Raw genomic sequence first — 25,431 nt, 5'->3', positions numbered from 1 at the left:
GTCTCACTCAGTTGTTAAGTCACATTCTCATCTTTCGATTCACTCGTTTAAGTTATGACTGGGATGTCTCATCTAATGGCTTGGAAGATCTTGATGGCTTTCTTAGCCTTAACTTTTCTATTGTTCTTAGGGCATTGGGCCCTTAATCTAACCATTTTGGACCCCTGGTCAAAAATATATTTTCATGGCCTTGAACTTCTGTTCAACTTTCCCGATATTGTTGAGCCATGACATTTCAAGAACAATGTCAATTCCCTTCATAGGCAACATGTACAGGTCTACCTCAGAGGATGACCCTTGGAGATCAAGTGGGGCATCTTGTCATACATCCCTACACCTTAGGCTGCTCCCATCAACCACTACTACTTCAAAGGCTGGGTGGTGCTTGACTCTACAACCCGTTTTGTGCACAACCTCTTCCCTAATGAAATTGTGGGTAAAATCAGTGTCTATCAACACTTAATGGTTTTTTGAATCCTTAGCTGCCCCTCTATCCTTAGAATAAGGTCTTTTGACCCATCACAAAACATGATATATGACCTTAATAGCTGACCCGTGGGTTTAGTCAAAATCCTCTTGAGTCTTGAGACTCAGTTTGCTTCTTGTCCACTACAATGAACATCTTCAACCTTTTGCATTTGTGACTCGGATGTCATTTCTCATCACATTAGTAACATAGGCCCTTGGCCCTCGTATCATCCATTTGAGCCCTTGTGAGTCAATACCCTTGGTTTAGACTCTTTCTCCTTCTCAAAATGTGTAATTGGTTTGACAAAATTTGGCTTCTTTGGAAAACCCGATTGCTTTGCTTTTTCTTTTTCTCAACCAATTTGTCCACTTTGTAGGTTTCCTTGCAAGTACTCATATTGACAGCCAAGACCTCAATATGTAACTCATCTTTGAGGCCTTCCACATAGGACTCAAACAGGGTCTCATGATTCACATTAGGAACCAAAACAAATAGTTCCTCATATTCTAACTTGATATTCCTCCAATGTACCCTTTTGCTTAACTTCTTAATGTGGGCAAACCACCACCTTGATGCCGCTCGCCATTGACACCTCATGCACTAGGAAGTAATGGTTGGTTTTATAAGGCCTTTCACATGCATTCACACCATCAAATAGAGGGAGATCCATCAATTGAATCCAACTTGTGGCTCGCCATTGACACCTCATGCTTGAGTCATGGAGTTAGATAGCTTGTCAATTGAATCCAAGTTGCACTTGCAAACCTTCAACCATGGACCTTGTAGCTTGCTCATAGGGTGCTGGTACATTACTTGTGCTAGCTATATCTTATGAAATAGACTCAATTTGAGGCTCCAAAGACGCACTAATACTAACTTCTATGAACCTACTAGGATCCTCAAACTTTGAAGTCAATGTAGAGTCTAAGTCACCCTTAGCCAATAGGGAGGTGCCCTCTAGCCCAAGCTTCTGCACACGATTCTTCCTTTGATTTCAGTTCACCTTAGTGCCCTTAAGCACTAAACACTCACAATTTCCTCAATTACTGACCCTATGATCTCTCCTAACCACAATTGGCATGGTTACAACTCGAAATGCACACTTAGTACAAAGACCGAACACTTAACAAAACTCAAACTTAGGGGTTGTGGGACCTAAATGGGGCTTGGGGTTGAGCTCATGGACAATGGTGCCTCTACCAAGAGTGTCGAGAGGCTTATAGTTCGAAACCCATCAGCGGCATCCCTTGCTGCAAGGTTGAAGCTGGGTGTACTCCCTGATGTGCACGAGGGACCTCAAGGGTTTTACCAACAGCATGCCAGACAATGTGCTGTTGGTGATTGGAGGGGTTTTTCCCCTAGGTTATAAAAAAGAAGAAGTGGAGTTGGATCCGACCAAACCAGACCCGTTTATTGCTTTACTTTTTGGGGGCTGTCCATAATTGGCAATGTGAAAAATGGGAATCACAGGTCATTCCGAGGGTGGCGATGAGAAAGCAAATGATTGAAGGCTGCATTTTAAAAAGGACACCAAATCGCAGACGCTCTATAATTAGCCCTCCCTCTCTCTCTCTCTCTCTTCAATTACAGAGCAGAGCGTTTTGGATGATCGAGAAAGAAATGAGAGGAGGAAATGGGAATTCCAGAATTCGATCCCCAAACTGACGGTGGAATTGCTCACTTGCGGTTTCCCTTCACTCGCTTGTCCTCCCCTTCTCTTTCCTCTCTCGTCATCGCAGTTAGGGTTTCGGAATCAGGGCAAAGCATCATGAATTCGTGCTAGAGGTCCTCAAATCCCCTTTTTTTCCGTGTTTTCTACGGTCCTTCCCGGTAAAAGTTCCAACTTTTGGATCGCTGGTCATGGTTAAGTGTTTTGGGATTGAAAAATGACGACAATTGAGATGGAATGTTTGGTTTAGATCGTGAAAATTTTGCATGGTAAGTGAAAAACAGCGTCTGGGTCTCTGTGGAACTCAAATTTGTTGGTGATTGGTTGGTCACAGACGGCGCAGGAATTGGGATTCGGTCGTTTAAAGGACGCGAATCGTGCCACTATTTCAATGGAGTCGCTGTAGGGTTGGGGTATACTTGATGGTAGTTTGCGTGATTTAGGATTTGTGTTTTAGAAAATTCTATCTTCGACCAGGAAACTCTTTTGGCGAGTGTAATTTGTTAGCTCTTAAGGTGGGAAGGTAAAGATTTCGGTGTTCGGGGCGGGGGAAATGTATCGGTCCGCATCTATGACTACGTCTCGAGGCGGGGTGCCCACTGATAGCGGGGACAATGTGGTGACACTCGATCAGGTTCCGCGTTGGAGTGATGCGGAACAACGTTCTTTCTCTGTCCACGACAGTGATGACCATTCCTTCTCAGACCAGTTCTTTTCAGACCCGCTTATAGCCCCTTCAGGGCCGGATACTGGCTCTGTTGGGACGCTGTCGAGGTTTCCGGTTGATCACGACATCAATTCAAAGATCTATTTGTGGCGTGGCCAACCGTGGAACCTTGAGGTCGATGCAGTGGTTAATTCCACCAACGAGGTACGTCATCTATCTTGTTCTTGCGAGAGAAAATTTCCTGCTAATTTAGTTTCCAACTGACTGCTCTTTCTCTTTTCTTCTTTTCTTTTTCTTTTTTCAATTGAATACGCTCGGCAATTGTCATGGCATGATTATTAAATTGAATACATATCTAGAAATGTATTTCAGAGTTTGTTTTATGGCTTCATGGTATACTAATCCTCAAATTCTTTCTTGGTAGTGTTTTCAGTTGGTAATAATTTGTGTGTTGTATGAGAAAATACGGCCTAGTTGGTGTTTCAGAGCTATCCCTTTTTTTTTTTTAACTAGTAGCAGGTATATGTTTGCAAACACGAATACAGGTCATAACTTGTCACTCTGTTTTGAATTGGATATGGCCTCCTGGATTACTCTAAAGATGCTTTAAGTAGACAATTACAAGAGAATACACCAAATGCGAGCTCTAAATCTCTGGTTTTGTAGGCTTAAAGAATTTCACGAATCATCTTATTGTCATTTTTTTAGAGAACTTATGAAGTGTCATAAACCTTTTGGTTTTTGAATAATCTAAGCCTTCTTTTTCTTTTTTCATTTGTTCTTTGCACGACTTTGCCTATTTAATCATCTTGTTGTAGAAATGGGCTTTGCCATCATCTTGATGAGTTCTTGTTGCTATTGAAGAATTTGTGTTCCTTTCTGTTTGGTGAGCTACCTTTACATCTTGGGTTAAACGTGATAAGCACTTATGAAGGATTCATCTAGGGTCATAATGCTACGTTGAATTTGAAATATATCAGGAACAATGCTTGAAGATTGCTATGAAGCTGATATGTCTTGTATTAATTCAGGGTTTTGGATTTGTAGCTGCAAATTTCGATAATGAATTCACAGATCTCTTACCACAAATTACATTGTGTTCCACTCTTTTAGATGTGCAGCATGTTCAATATATGTAAGTAGTTAGTACACAATTATGCATTCTTTTGTCAAGCAAAAGCGAAGCCCTAACACTGTGAGAAAGGGGAAATCCATCATCAGGACTACAATGTTGTAGGATTTGGTTGCATTACAAATTGCATATCCTCCTGCAATTTGATGTCTTCTCATTGTCATGTTGCACAAACATTGAAAGGATGCTGAAACTAACAATTAAAAGGTATAACTGTAATAGGAGCTGAAACATTCAACACTGATTTCTAAGCTGATTTGAAATGCTGAAGCAGTGGAACCCTTGTTGATATTGAAGTTCCTACAATAATTTATGAGTCTTGCTATTAGTCCTGATAGCTTTTGTAGATCTTGGCTCATTGTATAGGAGATTTAGGCATATATCTATTTGGGAGCCGAGGTGGAAAGGGATATGGTATTTAATGAGGGTTTAATTAATACCACCTACCCCCACAGGTGTTTGGGAACCCTGTTTTGGGAGATGAGAATGGTGTTGACAGTGGAGAAGGGGGTGGAGATGAGCCGTTCAACTACATCCACACAAGGATGTAGTTCACAACTCCAGCCTCATCTCCCATTTTCTTCTCCACTCCCATCACCCTTCTCTTGTTCTCTTCAACATCGGCTCCCAATCAGAGCCTAGAAGAATTCGTTGAAGTTCTGTTCATATTTATTAATTTTTGCAAGATTGAATTTATTATTTAACTGCAATGTTAACAAAACATGAAGAGTTTATTAACTTAAATTTTTTTCATGGAGATGTTTTAATTTGATAGTAATCATTTGATTAACCATAGCTTTCATGAATAATGATAAGAATATGATTACAAGCTGGGAATTGAAAATCTCAGATATCTGAATAATTAATTTTCTAATCCTGCCATGTTTGGTTAATGTTCTTGTTTTCTATGTACTTTATTTTCTATAGAAATAAGTATGCAGGAAGGAAAATGAATGATTGAATGCATCACCAGAATAATAATCTGGCTAGTTCATGTCTTTCAGTTATTCTTGCTCTGTTGTATGTGTTCCACCTGGGTTTCCTTAATACTGGCTTGGCATCCATACTGACCATTCATGTAACACGGTGAACTAATATGTTTGTTGGATAGATATAACTAGTTCCGATTTGCATTAATTTACAGAGCTTGGATGAACCCCACAGCAGTCCTGGTCTGCATGCTGCTGCCGGACCTGGTCTTGCAGAAGAATGTGCCATGCTGGTAAGGTTGGTTTAATTGTATGGTTCATCATATCTCACATTACTTTGGGTACTTGTTGCGTTGGATATAAACTATCCTGGTCAATTTTTAAGTATATGTATGCACTTTCTTTCAGGGTGGATGTCGAACTGGTATGGCAAAAGTTACCAATGCATATGATCTTCCTGCTAGGTGGGTTCTCAAATCATATTTTCTTCTTGTTATCTTGTTTGAGTTTTGCTTTTCTATAATTCTTTAGTTCCTTCAGTGGAAAATTTTAATGCCTGAGCAGCTTTCACTGACTACAGTATAAAAAGTTCTCTTAAGTATATTAGGAGTGTTGAAGACGTCTATGCTAGAGCAGGAGCAATTGTTTTAATGAACATGATGATAAATCTCGGTGGCAGTCATAGTTGACTTGCACAATCACCAATATTGGTGTCACAAGAATATGTACAAGGCTTTTTTTTTAATAATTAACAAAGATGTGATTTTTACAGGGAAAATCTTGGTAGCTTTAGCAAGGAAAAAAAATTGGTAAAATTATAAAAGTTGGAGAAATAAAAATACGAACAAAAGCACCCTTTCCACTCCTTTTCTCCTCCCTCTTTTCTTATTTCTCTTGTACTCTTCCTTTCTAGCTCTCTCCTTTCATCTTTTTCTCTTAGTTTTTCTTTCTTCCTCTTCCTTCCTTTTCTGTTTGTCTTTCTTATTTTTGCTTCCTTCTTTATTCTTTCTTCCTCTTTTGTCCTTCCCTCTCTCTTCTTTCTTCTTCTTCCTTCCCTCTTTCTTCTTTCATCTTCTTCCATCCATCTTTTTTCTTTCTGTTTTAGTTGGGCCATGAAAAAGGAACCCTTTGCTGACATCCTTTAAAACTTGCTTGTCATTCCAAATATACCATTTAAACTTTAAAAAATGACATCCTTCAAAATGTTTTATAAATGACAGAAATGTCACCAAGACCATTGTTATTGACAAAACCAATCTAGATCAGAATCTTGAAGTCAATATCCAAAGTTTTGAGAATTCTTCATTTTATTTGAAACATTTGTTTATATTTTGGCATTGTGCAGCTGCATCATTTGTGATACTTGTTTCAAGCTGCTGTTGATTATTCCTACCAAGAGAGTAGATTATTGTCTTAGTTGTAAACTTTTTACATGCTTATTTCATTGATCTTCCATCTTTATAATTAAAACCAATGTTGTATGTATAGTATCGTATTGTACAATACGTATCATTACTATTAGGAATATTGATACGATACTCACTCGTATCATATGTGTCATACGATACAGTACAACATCGTATGATACGACGTGTATCGTATGATACAGTGTCAACACACTTTAAAAAGGGCTGAATCGTCTTTTTGCCTTTTCCAGTTTTAAAGACTTCTTGAGGGTCAACTCCCTCATTTGTGTAGAAGCCATTATAGAGGTACCCATGCATTGTAGGACTCATGAGAGCGATTTGGGGCTGATCCGTGCGCAAGGGATAGAGGGTTTTTGCGGTTTGTTCAAGAGTGCATTTCCACCATTTTTTCACTCAAGAAAGTAGGTTAAGGCAAAAAAATCTATTCTTTGCTTCTTATTGAACTTTTTTGGGAAAGATGACATCAAATGATCCGGCATGCAATGGGGCACTCGAGTAATGAGTGGAAACCGATTGAAAATCGAGTGTAACTATTGCCATACTGTTTTTTCGGGTGGTATCTCTCGGTTGAAGAAGAAGAAGAAGAAGAAGAAAATAATGATGATGATGATTAATGGTATAATTTTAAAAAACTTGGTTATTGTTTCATGTGTTATTTTTAAAAAACTTGGTTATGTTATGCAGCTCATAGATACATAAATGCTTCATATATGATTTTATGCAATTCATCATTGTTTCATGTGTTATGATTTTTTTTTATAATTTTTTCTGATTTTTCATGTTTTTTTGGAATCTTTGAATTTTTTTTGTTAAAAAATAATAATTTTTTACGATATGATATGATACAAGACGTATCTTATTTTGAACCCGGCCAATATGGGTAACGATACGATACTTACAACCTAAATTAGAACATGGTCTCATCTCTTTGGTTATCTAGTTTATTTGCGTTATTAATATTTGCTTGGATGTCTCAGGAGGGTTATTCACACTGTGGGTCCAAAATATGCCGTGAAATATCATACAGCTGCAGAGAATTCACTTAGTCATTGCTACCGCTCATGTCTTGAACTTCTAATTGAGAATGGACTTCAGAGGTTGTTTGGTGGTAGCCCTTATTTCTTGTTCCTGGAACATGCAGTTATTATGTTACAAACTTGTTTTATGGTGGATGCCCAAGCTTATGGCATTTCCCCTTTTTTGCCCTTCTTTTGGTAATGCAGCATCGCCATGGTTTGTATATATACAGAAGCTAAAAATTACCCAAGAGAGCCGGCTGCCCATGTAGCAATTAGTGAGAACCATTTACATCTTCACAGTTTCTATTTATTCATTGACTTGAATTTTTTGTAGAATGTTCCTTTACCTAAATTATTTCCTTGGCCAGGGACTGTTCGACGGTTTCTAGAGAAACAAAAAGATAAAGTTAAAGGTGTTGTCTTTTGTACAACTACATCTTCTGATACGGAGATATATAAAAGGTGCTTGTACAGCAACTTGGAAACTCCTATAAGTGTGCAACACTCTGAAGAACTACAGGATAAAATGTTTTGGAGTATTGCACCCTATCAGTCTTTGGTTTTATGCCTTTTGGGGTATTACTTTTTTTTTAATGTGTGAGGTCTTTTTTTTTCTTGGGCTTGACCAAAGGAAAGCCCCCCATCATTGACCGCACATTGGCAGGCCTCTGGTTGGTCAAACCCTTGAGGTCCCCCTTGCTCACTGGGGAGTACTACTAGTTTTAACCTTGTGGCAGGGGATGCCCCCCTTGGGTTTCAAACCATGTCTTCTCATGTCATGTGACAAACCACGGTTGCCCCTAGCCAGGAAGGCAGAGCCCTTGTGGTCTGCTTCAAAATTTTGGTTAATTTCAGCCTTACATGTTGTGACAGGCTTGTTATTGTGTAATCACAGTTGTCCTTATTGATATGGATTGATGTTTGTGAGTGTACACTGTACAATAAAAACTTTGTTTGCTGTCATTTGACTTGTTCCATGCAGGTTGCTTCCACTTTACTTCCCCAGGGATAAACATGAAGAAGAGGTGGCGGTATCTAAGCTTCCAGCAGATGTAGGGGATGAAAATGGTGAAACAATTATAGATGAACGTAAAATCAGAATTAAGCCTTTACCTGCTGTGTCAGCAACTGTACCTAGACCACCATCACCTGTTGTCGATCTTCCTGGCAGTGGTTGTATACAAAGAAGGTTTGTGTTGTCTAAGTATTATATCAGTTAGATCTAGTTTCCTTAAATGTATGTACTTTTACTGAAAACCTTAATTGTGCTTGCAGAATTAACCCCATCCATCTGCCATGCTTATCAATCCCATAAGCATATTGTTGGATGGCCAAACATTCATATCCTAAGTCCTAGGTCATCAATGTCCAGGCTACGTAGGAGATATTGTGTGTGTGTGGAAATATCATAGACAGGGATATCCATGTTCAGGAAGACCAAATTCATGGATATCCAAAGCCTCACAAAATAGATGTTTCCTGGGCTTCGACATTTTATTTGTTGACCTTGGACAAGCTTGTCTCTATAGATTTTTGTCTAAATATATTTGTTAGCCTCTTTTTGGTGAATAACATCATGGAAAAATCTGCCACGTTCTTCTATGTCCTATTGTTACTTTAAGCACATCCTGATTCTTGATGCCATCCATCAGCAGTTTGGTCACAAATAAATAAATAAATAAATATATATATATATATATATATATATATATATATATATTTGTGTGTGTGTGTGTGTGTGTGTGTGTGTGTGTGTGTGTGTGTGTGACCAAGCTGTAGTCATCCTATTCCCCCAAAAGTTGTCACTGGTTAAGACCCTTCAAAAATTATAGTTTCAAGTGTCTTTTTTTATCTGAACCTGCAGATCTATGTGGGATGCGCTGTAAATATTCCTTTTTCCTTGTCCTTTTATAAAATATGATGTTTTATTTAATCTGCCCTGTTCTAGAGCAGAACATTTTTTTTACTTGCCTTCTCAAACAATCAGGCGAAACTATCTTTGATTGTCTTCTAGCAGGTTCTTTGCTTTTATCTTAACGAAGGTACTGCAGATGATATATCACAGTGTTATAGTTGCCTATTGCTATCTACTTCTAAATTTCCTTGGACCTGCATTACCTTCAAGTGCATCTCCTTCCTTTATCATCTTTGCTTTCTTTGTTGATCTAACTGAGCTGATATTAATCGGCAGTGTTCTGTTATTGTAGCTTTGCTTAACTGATCTCATTAATTATCTGGCTTTACAAAAACAATTTTATTTTAACAGAAACATATCATTCTTGGATTCATACCTGGATCCTGCATTCATGTCATTGACAAAGGATCCAGATCAGAAGCGCCAGGAACAATGGGAAAAGGCTGCTCAATCTCAAGCTGGGTGGAATTGTGCTAGATTTCTTGGATTTGGTGACCTTGGTGGCCCTTCATTATCTCCAGCAGAGGAATATTCGCTTCATGCGAGATATCTCGAAAAAGCAAATTCACTTAATCTTTCAGAAATTGCTGAAATGAAGATTGTGTAAGCATTGTTTCTTCAACAAAATATCTTCACTTAATGAATTTAAATTTTCTAAAGTCAAGGGGCATTTGAGAGCCTCGGATCTCAGACCCAGGGATTTCTGGTCTAACCAACCCCAGAAATCTGAGGATCTTAGGTCTTTTTGAGATTCTCTGTTTGGAGAAGGTTGGATCTAGCATGGGCCCTGTGCCAGATCTGCCCTTAATCAGCATATCCATGGATCTCATCCACTGATCTAGGGATCCATGGTATCCTTTTCTGTACTTAGATTTTGGACACATCCACTTTTATTTTATAATTAGGAATTTGCTCACAAATCTTCCAATGCATCTTTGTGTTGATCTTCCTTACTCTTGAAATTCTATGTGACGTTTCCTGTTGCATTTCAGATACCGTGGAGGTGTGGATAGTGAGGGGCGTCCTGTAATGGTTGTGGTGGGAGCTCATTTTCTACTTCGCTGTCTTGAACTGGAGCGCTTTGTCCTGTATGTTGTAAAGGTACTTGTTAACAATGGCTGGTATTTTTGGAAATCCTAAATTTATTTTCTTTTGTTTTTACTCCTTGCTTTATGAAATACTTAACCTTTTGCTATATCATTTTATGTCCTTTACTGACAGTGTGATAGAGCTTAAAGGAAGCCAATATATTCCTTTATTCCACTGGTTGTCCTTGAAAAATCTTCCTTTCTTATCATCAAGAAAACTAAAATATGTTGAGCCATGATGTCCACCACAATGTAAAATTTGCCATTCTTTTGTGCTATTTGAGATATGCATGATTTTAGTGTTAAAAGGACGATCATTGATCATCAACAGATTGTTGCCATGTGATGGCCTCTTAATTCATTATATTGGCTAAATTTGTAATACATTGCATGATATTAATATTAAGCATTTTGAAACCATTGGGACTGTAATGAAATAAGCGGAAAGCAAAAACAAAGTGCACAAGCACTATTACAAGTCCAATAAGGAACAATACAAAAGCACTAAAGCACTACACAAGCACAAAGTGCATATACAAGACTTCAAAGAGTCAAAATAATAACACAAGAACATAAAAAATATAATCTTTATTGACTAGAATACTTAGAAAAAACATTAACAACAATGGGGGCAAGTAATCCCTATTTATACACAAGGGGAACAAAGGCAAGAAGCCTTGGAAACTCCCATAGAGTCGTTAGAAGCTCCCAACGATTCTATGGTTAAAGACGGTATAGCCCCTAAAAAACAAGGCAATTACAAAAATATGAAAAACAAAAATAATTATAAAACTGTCCCTATAGGACAGACCTAGCTACAAAAAGTAAAAAAGACTAAAATGCATCAGATGGGCATTACTTATTACAACAAAATTATATATATATATATATACATATTTTAACACCTCCCTCAAAGTTATGGTGTAAACACCAAAAGTTTGAAAATACAAAAAGAAACAAAGATAAAGATCCAAGTCTTCAATGATAATCTTCACCAAATGTTTGCATCGGCTATCTCCATCTTCATGATGCATCAAAGATATAATTTTTTTCTCAACTCATAGCATCTTTAAGAACCTACAGGGAGAACAAAACAAAGATTTCAACTACACAAAGGAAGATATCCTAATCAACTAGTTATTAAACAATCCAGTAGTTTCAAAAATAGATATAAAATACATGTATTTAGTTTCAAAACAAATATATATATATTTCGAACAAGAATAACACTAAATAATATATATATATATATATATATATATATATATATATATATATATATATATATATATATATATATATATATATATATGAAGCGAGGGTGGTTACGTTCCCCAACAAAACATAGAGGTACTATAAACTTAAACAATTTTAAAAGTGAATCAAATATGCACCTTAAGCAATCATTTTTAATGTATTAGAAACATTAGTGACAATTCAAGCAAGGTACAATAGCCATTAAGGAATATGCTTCAAAATTAATTTTTAAGAATTTCTTGTTTAAACAACATATTTTTCACAAATTCTAAACATAGTAGAATTTTGATTACTAAAAATAAAAAAACAAGCATATATTAGAAACACAAGAGAGTATCTTAAAGGCAACAATGAGATACAATACAAAATGATCACTTATGGACTAAGAACACTCCCACAATAAAGATACACAAGTCACTAAGAGTTACAAGCAAAAAATATAAAATGTTCTCATTAACAAAAAAGCTTAGAAAGTCACATATTAGACATAAAATATCAATAAGATATATATAATTTTGCAATAATGTCTCAAAAGCTTGGGTAAACATTTCAAATAAGATGGCACTCATTAATTATATTAAGCAAAACATAATAACATGTATATCAAATCTAAGAACTCAAAGGAGTTTACGATATGAAACATGCAAGACAACCAACATGGAATAAATCTAAATATCCTCAACATATATATTCAACATGCAATTAAAGCATATTCAATGCATATAATAATCCATGAAATTTTTTCAATGAATAACCTTTTTCCATACAAGGGCAAACAAACAATGAAAAAGATTAAAAATTTCATGGAGAGATTTTAAAAATCCTATATAACAAAAAGAATGATATTTGCAAATCTCAACACCAATTTGCACACCACAAGCAACCACCTCTTTCATCTCCAACTCAAAATCCTCAAAATTCAAGTGTATCAGTGCGCAAGACAAGAGATCAATCGCAAATGTCAGCAATAACGATACCAGTGACCATGCACAAGAAATACTGGCTATCTAAAATGACACTACAAACCAACTATAATCACAAGAAGTGTACATCCCTCACCTCACAAATGATTGTAAAACTACAAACAATAACATTAGCTACAACGGGTCCACATAACTCACCACAACCATGGTTGTAAAACTGATAAACAATAATCTCTTATCTAACAAAAAAGCCACTCAAATAAAAGGGAAGAGTGGAGAAACCAAGATAGACAGACTGATGTCCAAAAGTAAGAAAATATGAAAACAATATTTTGCAACAATATGAGATTTAATCCATAAGGACCAATATGATCACAAGCAAATAACAATTGAGCCATCAATAACAAATATTGATACAAGCATCCAATAAGCAATAAAGGCCAAATAAACAATTGAGTGATACAACTTACTCATAGAACTAGATGTCAATCAGAGCCAAAGCAAGTGCCAATACAACATCTATAAACTTGAAAATCTATACTGACAAGAAGATAGCGATGCACACATAACTCACCCCAACAACTAATTCTGTCTCCACAACATAAAATTGCATACAACTCACCTTGATAAGACCAAACAAATAATAATGGATGTATCGAAAGAAGAGTAATGGACTAACCCATATAAAGAGGCAAATATGAAATCCTTGAAAGACACATTCCAAGACACAAGAAAAAATTTCAAATCAAGTGAAATCTTCAAATAAGTTTATTAAAAACATGCAAAAAATGCAATCATATGACAAGAAAAAAAGTCAATGAATGAGAGTCTTTAACATGAATGTCCACCAATAGATACAAAATGGACAAGGACAAAAGTGAACCACAAAGGGTACACTTACAAAACCCACAAAGGGTAAACACAAGGAAGGCTCTCAAAAATCATAAATTTTATTAATACCAAGTATGCAAAAAAACATAATACCTAAAACCCATGTGAGGTAGCACGATGTAAAAACATGCAAGATAACGTTCACTAAGGGGCCATGAGTCTAATAAATATCACAATCACAAGGCACAAATCATTCAAGTGCAATAGAAATACCTTCCAAATGGGCACAATCACAAGGGCCACTAAAAAAAGACCAAAAAGAGAGCACACAATAACATAAACATTTTCAATAATTTTAAAAATGCACTAAGACCCAATCAAATATAATCTTAATACTAGATAAAGTATTCTAGCTTTCACATAAGAGTACATCAAAGAGAAAAGCAAGAAATTCAAACTCAAGTTAAGCAAAATCTCATAAGATCATACTTGTTAATAAAACACAAAACCATTATTAAAATAACTATTTCAAATCATTTTAAAATATTTAACAATATTAAAAACAACACTAATATAAGATCAACAAAGTCCAATACAAGGAATAAAAACACAATAAATTTGAAGTCATACATAAGGACATGTTTTGACATTTATAACCATGAAGTGCTCAAATAAAGCATCTAAGTACCAAAAACACATGCTCAAGAATACTACATCATATGCATATATATTAAATAAAGAGAGTTAAAAAATTCGAAGATTCAAACTAGATCTCATAAAAGCATACACATATATAAATATCATTTTACAAAACCAAATAAATATTATAAACCTTATAAAACATTTAGTAAAGATTTAAAAAAAATCCAACAATAAATTTGAAAAGCATTTAAAAGTTTGGCTTTAAAAAAATAACAAATAATTTTTCAAAGATAAGAAAAATGAGTGTTTTCTCATGCATAATGCATGAGATAGACAACTAACTCAAGTAAAAATAAAGATTTAAGATACATACCGGGTTAAGATCTCCCTTGAACCAAAGTCATACATTGATCATGTTTCCTTCATGAAGCATGAACTCAAACCAAAGAATAAGAAGATCCCAAAAGGCAAAATACCAAAAAAAATTCTTAGCTCTTATACCGTGTAATGAAATGAGCATAAAGCTAAAACAAATTGCACAAACACTATTACAAGTCCAATAAAGAACAATACAAAAGCACTAAGGCACTACACAAGCACAAACTGTATATACAAGACTTCAAAGAGTCAAAATAATAACACAATAACATAAAAAATATAATCTTTATTGAGTAAAATGCTTAGGAAAAGCATTAACAACAATGGGGACAAGCAGTCCCTATTTATACACAAGGGGAACAAAGACAAGAAGCCTTGAGAGCTCCCATAGAGTCATTGGGAGCACTCCCAACGAATCTATGGTTAAAGACCATTGAGCCCCTCACAAACAAGGCAATTACAAATATATGAAAAACAAAAATAATTACAAAAGTGTCCCTATAGGACAGACCTAGATACAAAAAGTACAAAAGACTAAAATGCCCCTGATGGGCATTACTTATTACAACAAAATTATATATATATATATATATATATATATATATATATATATATATATATATATATTAACAGGGACTACCTTCATGTGGCTTTTCATCATGAACTCAATACGAAATTTATACTTAATGGCATGTTTTCATCGTCGTGTGATTCTTCGATTTTCTCAGTTTCTTGTGATTGCAAATCACAATCGCAGCACTTTCTCAAGTTTAGTGAATCATGAGAAAGAGCAATTTGTGATTGTGATCCTCACTTGAGAATGTTTCTCCTTTGAATCCGGTGAAAGTTGGTTACATGACTGACCTTGTGACCAACAATCACAGCTTTTGGATTCTCAACTGTAATTGCCACATTTTCACCTGTGGCCAAAGCAAACTGCCCTAAATATTCACCTATGTAATCAAAAGCCCCGACGAGGCACTGACTAGTCCGCCTAGTTGGTCAGACGTAGGTAGAACGCCTAAGGCTTTGCAATTCCTAGGTGGGTACCTTAAAAGGTACCAATTTTGTCGACTAGGCACCGACTAAGGCACCTAGTCGGTGACTAAGCTGCCTCCGCCTAGGCACGAGGGCAGTTAAGCTATTTATTATTCTTATATATATTGTTGTTTTTTTTATATATATAATTGTATATGCTTTTGTGATTTGTTATGTGAAATCATGAAAACATACGTAGTTATTATATATATATATATGTGTGTGTGTGTGTGTGTGCTACTTTGCTTTTGAGATTTTTTCTGTGAAACATAGAAAGCATGCACAGTTAATTTGAATTGATTATGTTTTCTATATATGTGTGTGTGTTTTGATGATTTTTTCTATGAAATCCTGAAAGCATGTTTAGTATTATGAATTATGTAATATGTTATTTTTCTATGTATGTGTTATTGTGCTTCTGTGAAAGGTTGAAAGCATATTTTGTTGATTATACTGAATATATTATGAATAATTGAAATATATATATATATATATATGTATATATATATATATGTATATATATATGTATGTATGTATTTGTGTGTGTGTACAATTATATATATGTATATTCTGGTTGTGTATATTAATATATTTTGTTAAAGCATGTGTAATTTTGTACTTATGTAATGAAAACATCTTATTAGTAAAAGAATTAAATATATTTTTATGTATATCTTGTATACTTTTTATATTTTAATTGGGGTACCGACTAGTCCAACTAGTCCCGGCTAGGCCTCAACTAGTGTTTTTAGAGGTCTACCAACTAGACACTGCCTACTGCTTTTGACTACATAGATGAATACAATAGGAGGGGGCTGTATACCTCAGCATTCTTTATTCGAAAAAGAAAGCAATTTGAAACCATTGGGACTACCGTCTGCTCATGTCAGTCATCTTTTTGTTTTTTTCTATTGGCTTGCTCTATTAAAACATATAGTTGTACTCATATGATTGTGCCTTGTAGTTCTTTTGGGATGGCTTTATTCACAGTACATCTTGCTAACATATTCATCCTGGGCTAACAAGGCTTTTGTTTTGGGAAAACGACGGAGAAGCAAAAAAATAGTACTACTGTAATTGGCATGAAAGACATACAAACTTTATGCTTGTGTTTTTCTTTTCAGGAGTTTGAACCTTTGATACAGAAGCCTTATGCAATTGTCTACCTCCATTCTGCTGCATCTTTACAGCTGTAAGTATGCTTATATTTAAGGACAACTGCATCAATTACATTGTTCTTTTTTGTAGGCTTTGCCATATTATTATTTTCCGGAAAAAATTGTAGTTGCACCCATGGTCCAGATTTATTTGTGACTCACCATATACATTTTCAATTTTTTTTTTAACCTTCCACTTAGTAATGAGTGCCAACTTGAAAGGTTGGTGACCTGCCCCTGTAGGTTACTAGTTTCCAATCTTTCTCTCCACTACTATTTTGTTTACCTTTATTCAAAGAGAAGGATATGAGAAATTTGCCAAGTCATGTAATGTGTGTAGGTATGTGAACAGCCAGAGTTTGGAAGGGTGTCTTTGCGCTTGGCCTACAGCTTGAGCATTTCATGGCCAGGCCCATTAGCACCACTGCACTATGGACTGTTGATCCAGTACAATTTAAGACATGATTTTGGTTTTAAACTTTTTATTCGTTATTGAGAAAAATAAATATACATTCATTTTTAATGTTTGATATTACTAGTAAAAAAACAAACTTAATCAAACCTCCAACAGAAGGGAGACTTTTTATAACCAGTTGGGACTTCAAATATCTTTTCATAATCTTTGGCAGTTGATAAGTCTTTTCTTAACCCAGTTAAGTGGAAGCAAGAATTTGAAATATGATCAAGGAACTGCAGCTGGATGATTAGACTTAATAATGTGTACATACTAAATATTTGCCACTGCTTCTTAATACAAAAATGAGTGAAGGCAAATTGATTTTATGCAGTACAGATCTGGTAAGCTTTAACCATGATATGATAGAGATGACTAATAGGGCAAAAAAATGATTGATTGTCTTATATGCTTTTTATCAGACTTGTTGGTTAACCAAGACAAGAACTTGCATTTTGATCAAAACTGTCATTTTAATTGTTTTCTTCACAATGATTTGTCTCAAAAAGTTTCCTTAATAATGATTGGATTCTTGTGATATATATATATATATATATATATATATATATAGGGAAAATATTTGCTACTAATGAAGGTAAGGAACTAATGAACTAGAAATCATAAGTGCAAGTTGTATCTACTCAATCTAACCACATGAATGTGTTCTGCATGGTTTGTTTGGTAAGGATCAAGCATTGGATCCTGCTTTTCTGATGTAAAAATGTGATCTTTTGAGTTATGAAATTTTGGCACATTGTGGGTCGTATATATATATATATATATATAGTCACTAGAATATGAGAACTACCATGTGAACTACGATTTTCATGGATGTTTTGTTCTTTTCTCTTGAATCTAACTGTAAGGATGCGATGTATATGTTTGGTTTTGTAAGGACCAGCTCTTGAATCATCCGATTTTGATGCATAAACGATATTTTTTATGGCTTTAAAATCGACAGCACATAATCTTCATAAATATTCAAGCACTCAAAAATCACAATTTTTTCTTCGAAAATATATGATCCAACTGTTGATTCCTAGAAAATTTACTATATCAAACACATCTGCATGGTTGGATTTGCAAAAAAAGCATTGGAAATACCCCTATTTCTGGTTTTCATATTCTAGTGATTATATATATATATATATATATATATATATATATATATATATATAGAGAGAGAGAGAGAGAGAGAGAGAGAGAGAGAGAGAGAGAGAGAGAGTAATGCTACAGTACTCCAGGAGCACCTACTCCCACCTACTAGAAATCATAGTTGTAAGTTGTATCTTCTCAATCAGACCTTATGGATGTACTCAACATAGTTTATTTGATAAGAATCATGCTTTAGCTAATGTTTTTTGGACATAAAAATAAGAATTTTTAAGTCATGAAATTTGGATACATTGTGAGCCATTAATTTTTAAAGGTCTTAAAAAACTTACATGTATGCTATAATCACATGATCCAAAACTTGTTTTCTACTAAATAATGCTTATAGATCATATGTATAGGCTCTGATCAACAAAAAAAAGTTCATGAAATTTGAAAATCTGAAGCTTCTATTAGGTGGGAGTAGGTGCTCCGGAGCACCCTATCATTACTATTACTAATATATATATATATATATATATATAATTTCTTCAAGAGTAATTGTCCTAATATAAATTTAATATATGAAAAGTTGGTCTGGGTTGTTGGTATTGAATTCCTCAGAACGAGGTTCAGTGAGAAAAGGCAAAAGGCTGAAACAATGGGAACAGCTATAATTTTATTGTTATTACAATAACTGGTATTTGTTAAAATGTAAAACTGTACATATATGTATATATAATAATATTATATTATTATATATATATAAATACATTTTTAATTTCTTTCTTTTCTGTATTTTTTTTCCTTTATTTTTATTTTTTGTCTTTATGTCATCTAGTTCAGTTTGAACTAGAATGACTGTTGCTAGTCAAGTCCTGTCCAGACTTGACTAGCAATAGAGCTGTTGGACTGACACATTCCAACAGCTCTAAATAGAGCTGTTGGACTGTGCCCAACAGCTCTATTGAGTCCTCTTTCAGCTGTGTATATAAAGGGGTGCAGCCCCTCTTGTATTTCACTCCAATGCTTCTTAAGCAATTGGTTTTTCATATCAATAAAGAATACATTTTTATTTTTATTTTGTTTCCAGTTATACCCTTTTTAAGGGTTATGCTTTAGTGTCATTCTTGACACTTGCTCTTGTTAATCAAAGCTCGTGTTTCGAAGATCCCCATTTAATTTCATGGTATCAGAGCCGCGGAAGTACTAAATCTTGAGGAAAAGCTGCCTCGGTTTCCGTGCCCGTTTGCAAAAGTGTTCGCCACTTGAAGAGAAGTGTTTTATCACTTCATTGGAGAAGATTTCACATCTTGTTGTATTGTTTTTTTTTTCTTTCTTTCTCATTTTCCTTCTTGTTTCTCTTCTATCCCTATTCTTTCTCTCCTTGTAATCGATGGATGACAATGATAAAGTCACCATCATGCCTATGAAACTAAGCGATAAGAACTATGTAACATGGGCTTCAATCATGAAGCACCATATATGGGGAAAAGGCTTATGGGGGATTGTGGATGGTTCCGATTCAGAACCTAAGCTATCTCTTACTAAAAAGGAGGGAGATAAAGACGTCCCTCTATCGGAAGAAGAGAAAATCAAGGCTATTGCCTCATACGAGAAGAAATGGAAAGAATGGAGAATATCTCATGCGAAGATAATGTCATGGCTTATCAATAGCGTTGACATTAAAAAATGCTCAAGTCTTGCCAAATTTGATCATGCCGATAAGGCATGGGAATACCTTAAGAATATGTATTCCTTAAAGATATTGCACACGTGTGCAACCTCCAAGAAAAAGTTCGAATGATGACACAAGGAGACAAAACTATTCGTGAATATTACAATGGGTTGTCCGAACTTTGGGAAGAACTTTCCCTTTTAGAACCAAAGTGGCATTGTGCCGAAGACATCGAGCTTCGTCAGAAACAACTCGATGTTGAACATTTTTACCAGTTTATCACTAGATTAAGGCCGGAATTTGAAACCACTAAATCGGCCCTACTTCACCGGGGAAAAATTCCTTCTATTGTTGAAACTATTGAAGAGTTAACAATGGAAGAAAATCGTCTCCGGAAAGGTTCTTTAAAAATTGAAGATGATTCCGTTTTAGCCGTGTCTAGACCAGGGAATCATGTTCGATCATATAGGCCTCCTCACTTTAACCGACAAAATGGTGACTATGATAAGAAGAAAGTTATTTGTCATCACTGTCATGAACCGGGACACTACAGGCCACAATGTCCCAAACTTAAGGAGCTGAGAGAAAAAAGAGCTGCAATTGCTGGATCGGAGCCTAAAGATCAGGATGCACCAGTTTCCCTGGCCCAACTAATGGAGATCCTTCAGCCTCTCATCAAAGGTGCCTCTTCCTCATCTGAAGCTTCAACCGGCGCAGCAGCCTCATCTTTTTCTGATTTAGGTAAAATTTCTTGGCTTCTTGACTCTGGTGCATCTTTTCATATGACCCCAAATAATCAAAGTCTATCCAAATGTGTTAAAAATAAAACAAGTGTGTCAAAGGTCTTTACTGCTGATGGGACTTCTCTTGAAATAGAAGGAATAGGAGATTTTGAAAAAAATTATAAAACAAAAAATTTTTTTATTCCAGAAATTAGACATGTTCCCAAATTAAATTTAAATCTTTTATTTGTATCTCAAATTTCTGATTATGGGTGTAATATTTCTTTTTCTTCTCATGGTTGTTGGGTACAGGATCGCCAGTCAGGCAAGCTGATTGGGGAAGGCCATAGAGAAGGAGGACTCTATTACATGGATTTTTTGGAAATGCCGAAGAAAACTTTTTGTTATAATATTCAAAAAATAGAGTTGGAACTGTGGCATAAGAGACTTGGTCACCCACATATAGCCAAAATCCAACATTTTCCAAATCTAGGGAAATTTTGTAACTCTGAATCATTTGATTGTAAAGATTGTATTCTCGGTAAAATGAAAAGATTACCATTTCAGAACAGAACCTTTTTCTCTTCAAGACCACTTGAATTAATACACTCGGATGTTTGGGGTCCTGCACCAGTAATTTCTAAAGGAGGATTTGTTTACTATGTTATTTTTGTCGATGATTTCTCCCGACATACGTGGATGTACTTTCTCAAACATAAGTCTGAAGTATTTTCATACTTTCAAACTTTTCATAATATGGTTAAAAACAAATTTCAAAATGATATTACTATTTTTCGCACAGATTCAGGGGGAGAGTTTTTATCCACAGATTTTCAAAATTATCTTAAATTGCATGGCATCACACATCAAAGATCTTGTCCTTATACACCTCAACAAAATGGACTGGCAGAACGAAAACATCGCCATATTATAGAAACCACTAGAACTTTATTAATAGCAAATCAAGTCCCTAAAGACTTTTGGGCAGAAGCTGCCTTAACTGCCACCTATCTCATTAATAGGATGCCATCTTCTTCGTTACAAAATATCACTCCCATTGAAAAACTTATGAACATTTCTCCAGACTACTCTAGATTAAGAATATTTGGGTGCAAATGTTTCATATTTACTGACAAAAATGATAAACTTTCCCCTCGTGCGATTCCCTGTGCCTTTTTAGGATATGCTGAAAACCAGAAAGGTTATAGATGTTTTGACTTCAAAAATAATAAACTATATGTGTCTAGAAATGTTTCCTTTCTTGAAAAGGAGAGCTTCTTTGATTTTAGAAAATTAAAAGACGTCACTGAGTACTCCTTTTTGCTAGATCTAACATCAACATCTGATGAATATGACCTTGATTGTAACTTTGATGATGATCCAAGAATTATTGATCTTAATGTTGAAAATGAAGAAGTTCATAGAGATACTAGTATTCAATATTCCAGGCGACAAGAGTCTAATACTCCATGTGCACTTGAGAAATATTCTAACATTCCAACTAGACAATCATCCCGGATCTCGAGGCCTCCAGAAAAGTTTGTATCATACGAGTCTTTCTCACCCACATATAGGGCAGTTATTGCATTAATTCACTCATATGAAGAACCATCCACATATTTTCAAGCAAAAAATGATATCAAATGGATAGAAGCCATGAAAGTTGAATTAGATGCACTTGAAAAGGCTTCTACATGGAATATTCAAGATCTTCCTCCAGGGAAGAAAACTATAGGATGTCGATGGGTTTATAAAATTAAAACCAAGAGTGATGGTACTCTTGAAAGATATAAAGCCCGTTTAGTAGCCAAAGGTTATGCCCAAGAATATGGGATTGATTATGAAGAAACCTTTGCTCCGGTGGCTCGTATGACTACTGTCCGAACCTTAATTGCCTTAGCTTCTATCAAAAAATGGTCTATTTTTCAAATGGATGTCAAAAATGCTTTTTTAAATGGAAAGCTAGTTGAAGAAGTATATATGGAACCCCCTCCTGGTCTAAGTATTCCTAAGGGTAAAGTCCTTCGCTTAGAAAAAGCTCTTTATGGACTTAAACAAGCACCAAAAGCTTGGTATGATAGGTTTAGTCGTGTTATGATTGATATTGGTTTTCAATTCTGTTTAACTGACACTGCTTTGTTTATTAAGAATTCTGATGCAGGGATCATTGTGCTTCTTCTCTATGTGGATGATATGATCATCACCGGAAGCGATAAACAGGAAGTTGAAACAATCAAAACACTTCTTAAATCTCATTTTGAAATGACTGATTTGGGCTTGTTGAGATATTTTTTAGGCATTGAAGTTGCTTATTCTCCTAGAGGATATTTATTATCTCAGACTAAATTTGCTTTTGATATTGTTTTCAGGTCTGGTATTACTGATGATAAGAAAGTTGACACTCCAGAAGTTGTTAATGTTAAAATGAAGATTGATGATGGAGAACTTCTTGCAGACCCTACTCCTTACAGACAGCTTGTCGGGGCACTTTCCTATCTATCCATTACCAGACCAGATATAGCACATGCTGTTCATACAGCAAGTCAATTTCAACATGCTCCTACTTCTGTTCATATGGGAGCAGTCATGCGTATTATCAGATACATCAAGTCCTCTCTTTCACGAGGACTTTTCTTATCTTCCTCCTCTTCTCTTGATTTAATTGCATATACTGATGCTGATTGGGGAGGTGATCCCAATAACAGACACTCAACCACTGGCTTTTGTGTCTTTTTAGGGGAATCATTAATCTCGTGGAGGTGTAAAAAGCAGCAGAAGGTATCTCTCTCATCCACCGAAGCTGAATACAGAGCCATGGCAACCACGACCATGGAAGTAGTTTGGCTCCGACGACTGCTTGCTGACATGGGAGTTGAAGCAACAAAGGCTTCACAAATGTGTTGTGACAACAAAAGTGCGATCTACATTGCCAGTAACAGAACATTCCACGAACGCACCAAACACATCGAAATGGATTGTCACTACGTCAGAGAGGAATATCTACACGGGATAATTGATCTGCCATATGTCACTTCAGAATATCAGTTAGCAGACCTCTTTACAAAGCCTCTCGCTGCTCCCCGATTTCACTTTCTCTTAGACAAAATTTCGCGCATTGTACCGTAAGTTTGAGGGGGAGTGTTAAAATGTAAAATTGTACATATATGTATATATAATAATATTATATTATTATATATATATATATAAATACATTTTTAATTTCTTTCTTTTCTGTATTTTTTTTCCTTTATTTTTATTTTTTGTCTTTATGTCATCTAGTTCAGTTTGAACTAGAATGACTGTTGCTAGTCAAGTCCTGTCCAGACTTGACTAGCAATAGAGCTGTTGGACTGACACATTCCAACAGCTCTAAATAGAGCTGTTGGACTGTGCCCAACAGCTCTATTGAGTCCTCTTTCAGCTGTGTATATAAAGGGGTGCAGCCCCTCTTGTATTTCACTCCAATGCTTCTTAAGCAATTGGTTTTTCATATCAATAAAGAATACATTTTTATTTTTATTTTGTTTCCAGTTATACCCTTTTTAAGGGTTATGCTTTAGTGTCATTCTTGACACTTGCTCTTGTTAATCAAAGCTCGTGTTTCGAAGATCCCCATTTAATTTCATGGTATCAGAGCCGCGGAAGTACTAAATCTTGAGGAAAAGCTGCCTCGGTTTCCGTGCCCGTTTGCAAAAGTGTTCGCCACTTGAAGAGAAGTGTTTTATCACTTCATTGGAGAAGATTTCACATCTTGTTGTATTGTTTTTTTTTTCTTTCTTTCTCATTTTCCTTCTTGTTTCTCTTCTATCCCTATTCTTTCTCTCCTTGTAATCGATGGATGACAATGATAAAGTCACCATCATGCCTATGAAACTAAGCGATAAGAACTATGTAACATGGGCTTCAATCATGAAGCACCATATATGGGGAAAAGGCTTATGGGGGATTGTGGATGGTTCCGATTCAGAACCTAAGCTATCTCTTACTAAAAAGGAGGGAGATAAAGACGTCCCTCTATCGGAAGAAGAGAAAATCAAGGCTATTGCCTCATACGAGAAGAAATGGAAAGAATGGAGAATATCTCATGCGAAGATAATGTCATGGCTTATCAATAGCGTTGACATTAAAAAATGCTCAAGTCTTGCCAAATTTGATCATGCCGATAAGGCATGGGAATACCTTAAGAATATGTATTCCTTAAAGATATTGCACACGTGTGCAACCTCCAAGAAAAAGTTCGAATGATGACACAAGGAGACAAAACTATTCGTGAATATTACAATGGGTTGTCCGAACTTTGGGAAGAACTTTCCCTTTTAGAACCAAAGTGGCATTGTGCCGAAGACATCGAGCTTCGTCAGAAACAACTCGATGTTGAACATTTTTACCAGTTTATCACTAGATTAAGGCCGGAATTTGAAACCACTAAATCGGCCCTACTTCACCGGGGAAAAATTCCTTCTATTGTTGAAACTATTGAAGAGTTAACAATGGAAGAAAATCGTCTCCGGAAAGGTTCTTTAAAAATTGAAGATGATTCCGTTTTAGCCGTGTCTAGACCAGGGAATCATGTTCGATCATATAGGCCTCCTCACTTTAACCGACAAAATGGTGACTATGATAAGAAGAAAGTTATTTGTCATCACTGTCATGAACCGGGACACTACAGGCCACAATGTCCCAAACTTAAGGAGCTGAGAGAAAAAAGAGCTGCAATTGCTGGATCGGAGCCTAAAGATCAGGATGCACCAGTTTCCCTGGCCCAACTAATGGAGATCCTTCAGCCTCTCATCAAAGGTGCCTCTTCCTCATCTGAAGCTTCAACCGGCGCAGCAGCCTCATCTTTTTCTGATTTAGGTAAAATTTCTTGGCTTCTTGACTCTGGTGCATCTTTTCATATGACCCCAAATAATCAAAGTCTATCCAAATGTGTTAAAAATAAAA

General features: G+C 35.6%; 1 protein-coding gene across 2 annotated transcripts in view; it reads left to right on the top strand.

Annotated features, from left to right (window-relative positions):
• The first annotated feature begins 1,919 nt into the window (after positions 1-1,919).
• The window catches only part of LOC149848885 (uncharacterized), a 29,438-nt gene continuing 5,926 nt past the window's right edge, over positions 1,920-25,431 (top strand). For both annotated transcript variants that reach the window (XM_090012788.1, XM_090012779.1), the window contains exons 1-10: positions 1,920-3,009; positions 5,082-5,159; positions 5,275-5,330; positions 7,271-7,390; positions 7,517-7,587; positions 7,681-7,774; positions 8,295-8,501; positions 9,579-9,830; positions 10,220-10,328; positions 16,509-16,576. In XM_090012788.1, the coding sequence (XP_089868914.1) occupies positions 2,692-3,009; positions 5,082-5,159; positions 5,275-5,330; positions 7,271-7,390; positions 7,517-7,587; positions 7,681-7,774; positions 8,295-8,501; positions 9,579-9,830; positions 10,220-10,328; positions 16,509-16,576 (1,373 nt within the window). In that variant the 5' untranslated portion in view covers positions 1,920-2,691. The remainder of the gene's footprint in view (positions 3,010-5,081; positions 5,160-5,274; positions 5,331-7,270; positions 7,391-7,516; positions 7,588-7,680; positions 7,775-8,294; positions 8,502-9,578; positions 9,831-10,219; positions 10,329-16,508; positions 16,577-25,431) is intronic.

The sequence above is a fragment of the Nuphar pumila genome, chromosome 1 (genome assembly GCF_984573655.1).
Source record: "Nuphar pumila chromosome 1, dmNupPumi1.hap1.1, whole genome shotgun sequence".
Lineage (NCBI taxonomy): Eukaryota > Viridiplantae > Streptophyta > Magnoliopsida > Nymphaeales > Nymphaeaceae > Nuphar > Nuphar pumila.
The sequence above is the reverse complement of the archived record's forward strand: the minus strand, read 5'-3'. Positions and strand labels throughout refer to the sequence as shown.